This window comes from Sphaeroforma arctica (genome assembly GCF_001186125.1).
Source record: "Sphaeroforma arctica JP610 unplaced genomic scaffold supercont1.4719, whole genome shotgun sequence".
Classification (NCBI taxonomy): domain Eukaryota; class Ichthyosporea; order Ichthyophonida; genus Sphaeroforma; species Sphaeroforma arctica.
The window spans coordinates 1-2,307 of record NW_014035839.1 but is presented as its reverse complement, the minus strand read 5'-3'; the positions used below and the strand labels follow the sequence as shown (position 1 = coordinate 2,307).

At 37.5% G+C, this 2,307-nt stretch overlaps 1 protein-coding gene across 1 annotated transcript; it reads right to left on the bottom strand.

Annotated features, from left to right (window-relative positions):
* Positions 1–771: 771 nt before the first annotated feature.
* On the bottom strand, positions 772–1,890 carry SARC_14511 (hypothetical protein; the record flags this gene model as incomplete). Its single annotated transcript, XM_014291355.1, has 2 exons — positions 772–960; positions 1,819–1,890. The coding sequence occupies 2 exons, from the start codon at positions 1,888–1,890 to the stop codon at positions 772–774; spliced, it is 261 nt and encodes an 86-aa protein (XP_014146830.1).
* Between the last annotated feature and the right edge of the window lie 417 nt (positions 1,891–2,307).

The window sequence follows — 2,307 nt, the reverse complement described above, 5'->3', positions numbered from 1 at the left end:
CGCATCTGGTTATACGTTTAGGGCGGTGTGCTCGCAACGGGAGACATCTGCCAACATTCTAAGCTTTAAAGAACGTTCATGAAATAGACTCTCCAGTGGACAAGTCGACACAGGTATTTATTGCCGTTGTCTTTTGTTGATTGTATCAGTAGCTGCTTGTCTAGCGCCACCAACAGACTGTGTTGGTGCGGATCGTATTTCTAGTGTGGGTTGCGTCATTCGATATTTTCACTTTGTTCTTCCTATATATATGTATATATATATCTGACTTTTTTATTGATTTCCAATTCGAACTACTCTACTCCAATTAATTTGGTGAACTAGGTGACTGAACCGGCTCTTGCATTCCGTTTAAGCATTAATACTTCATCTGAAACACCGAGAGACCCGTCATACTCCTGTATATTTGAATAGGGCTCTCCGATGTCTGATCATATTCTCAAACTAAACGCGTTTCAATGCATGGCTTTGGAAACCGTTCAATTTTCTATAAAATAAAGAAACGATTTCCCTTGCAGACTTCAGTATTACATGGCAAACAATACATACACCACAACTGACTGTAGGTTCGGAGTGTATTCTTGCAATTAACAGAGGGGTTCGACTGTAGCTTATGGCTAGCGAGGATTTGCTATCTCTCTCCAACCTCTTACAAACTGTAACTACTTTTCTAAACGCACCGGGACGCTCTTCCCGGTAGTAGTATAGCGAGAATATGTCCATGACCTGTCTCACTGCAGTTCAGGACAATACCAGTCCCCTTTTCCCATATCAGTACACACCCATGGGTGAGTTAAACAGCAGATTCAAAAGGTCCGTGAGTGTGACTACACCCACAATCTGGCCATAATGGGTCGGAGGGTCTACGCCCTCGGTGATGAACGCTCTCCGTTTGCTTCGTTCGTATAGCAGCTCGATGATCTCTCTCAGTGATTGTGTGGGTTCTATCGTTAGTACATCCTGCAATGGGACAGGGACACAGGGTAAGCGAATGGTAGGTTGGTTAGTGTTGCAGCACTAGTCATTAGGTTTTCAGGGGTTTAGGGGTTTAGCACATCAGTTGTGATAAGAATACCAAGCACTCACTTCGAGAGTATATATCAATCGTTGCTGCGTTATGTAGCGACAAGACCGCAGTAATAAGCTTTGCGTGCACAATATCCTTGGGGACTCGATATACGTATACACATGTATTGATACACGGTTACATGCATGTATTCATTGTATTGATATACATATAAATGCGTGTATTGATATACATATAAATGCGTGTACTGATACAAGTATACATGTGTGTATTGATATACGTATACATGCCTGTGTTGAAATACATATACATGCATGTATTGATATACATATAAATGCGTGTATTGATAAACATACAAATGCATTTATTGATATACGTATATATGCATGTATTGATATACGTATATATACATGTATTGAAGTACGCATACATGCATATATTGGTATACGTATACATTCATGTTTTGGTATACATATACATGCATGTATTGGTATATATATACATGCCTGTGTTGGTATACGTATACATACCTGTGTTTTAGTACATGTGTATACTAATATATGTAAACATGCGTGTATGAATATATATAAGATATACACATATATAGCCATACAATCAATCACAAAACCCAATCTTACCTGCCATAACACACTACCAACTACTATAACTAACATATACATATGTATATAGCCATACTACACATTCCAAACCAATATCTAAGGTTATACACTTACATCCACACGTATAATTTTACCATACACCATAAACCTCCTAACTAAAACTAAATGTACCTGGTCTGTGATGACATCGGTAAGTCGGAACTCTGTCAGTCGGTTGGCCTGTTCCGATTCTAACGCTCGCATCTGGATAAAGGACAATTTGAAAGACGGATTTATATGCAGTTTTTCTGGGTAGATAATTTGAAAATAAACTTATATCGCACAATAATCACCTAAATATAAACATAAAACGTATTTGTATGGTGACATAGGATTATTAGGACCTTTTCATTTTCACTTCAAAATGACAGCTGTTTACAGCGGGATGTCTATTTTGAGCTTCCGCGAGAAGTCTATAGAAAATAATAGCGATACCAACAACGGACTAAATAGTAAGAGTATGTCTTCACATTTTGATACCAAGATGTATTGTTATTTACGACACTATCTGGATCCTTGAACGGAATAAATTCATCACTAAATAAAGTTTACTAAACACATACGCTATGCATATATATATATATATATATATATATATATGTGTGTGTGTGTATATTATAC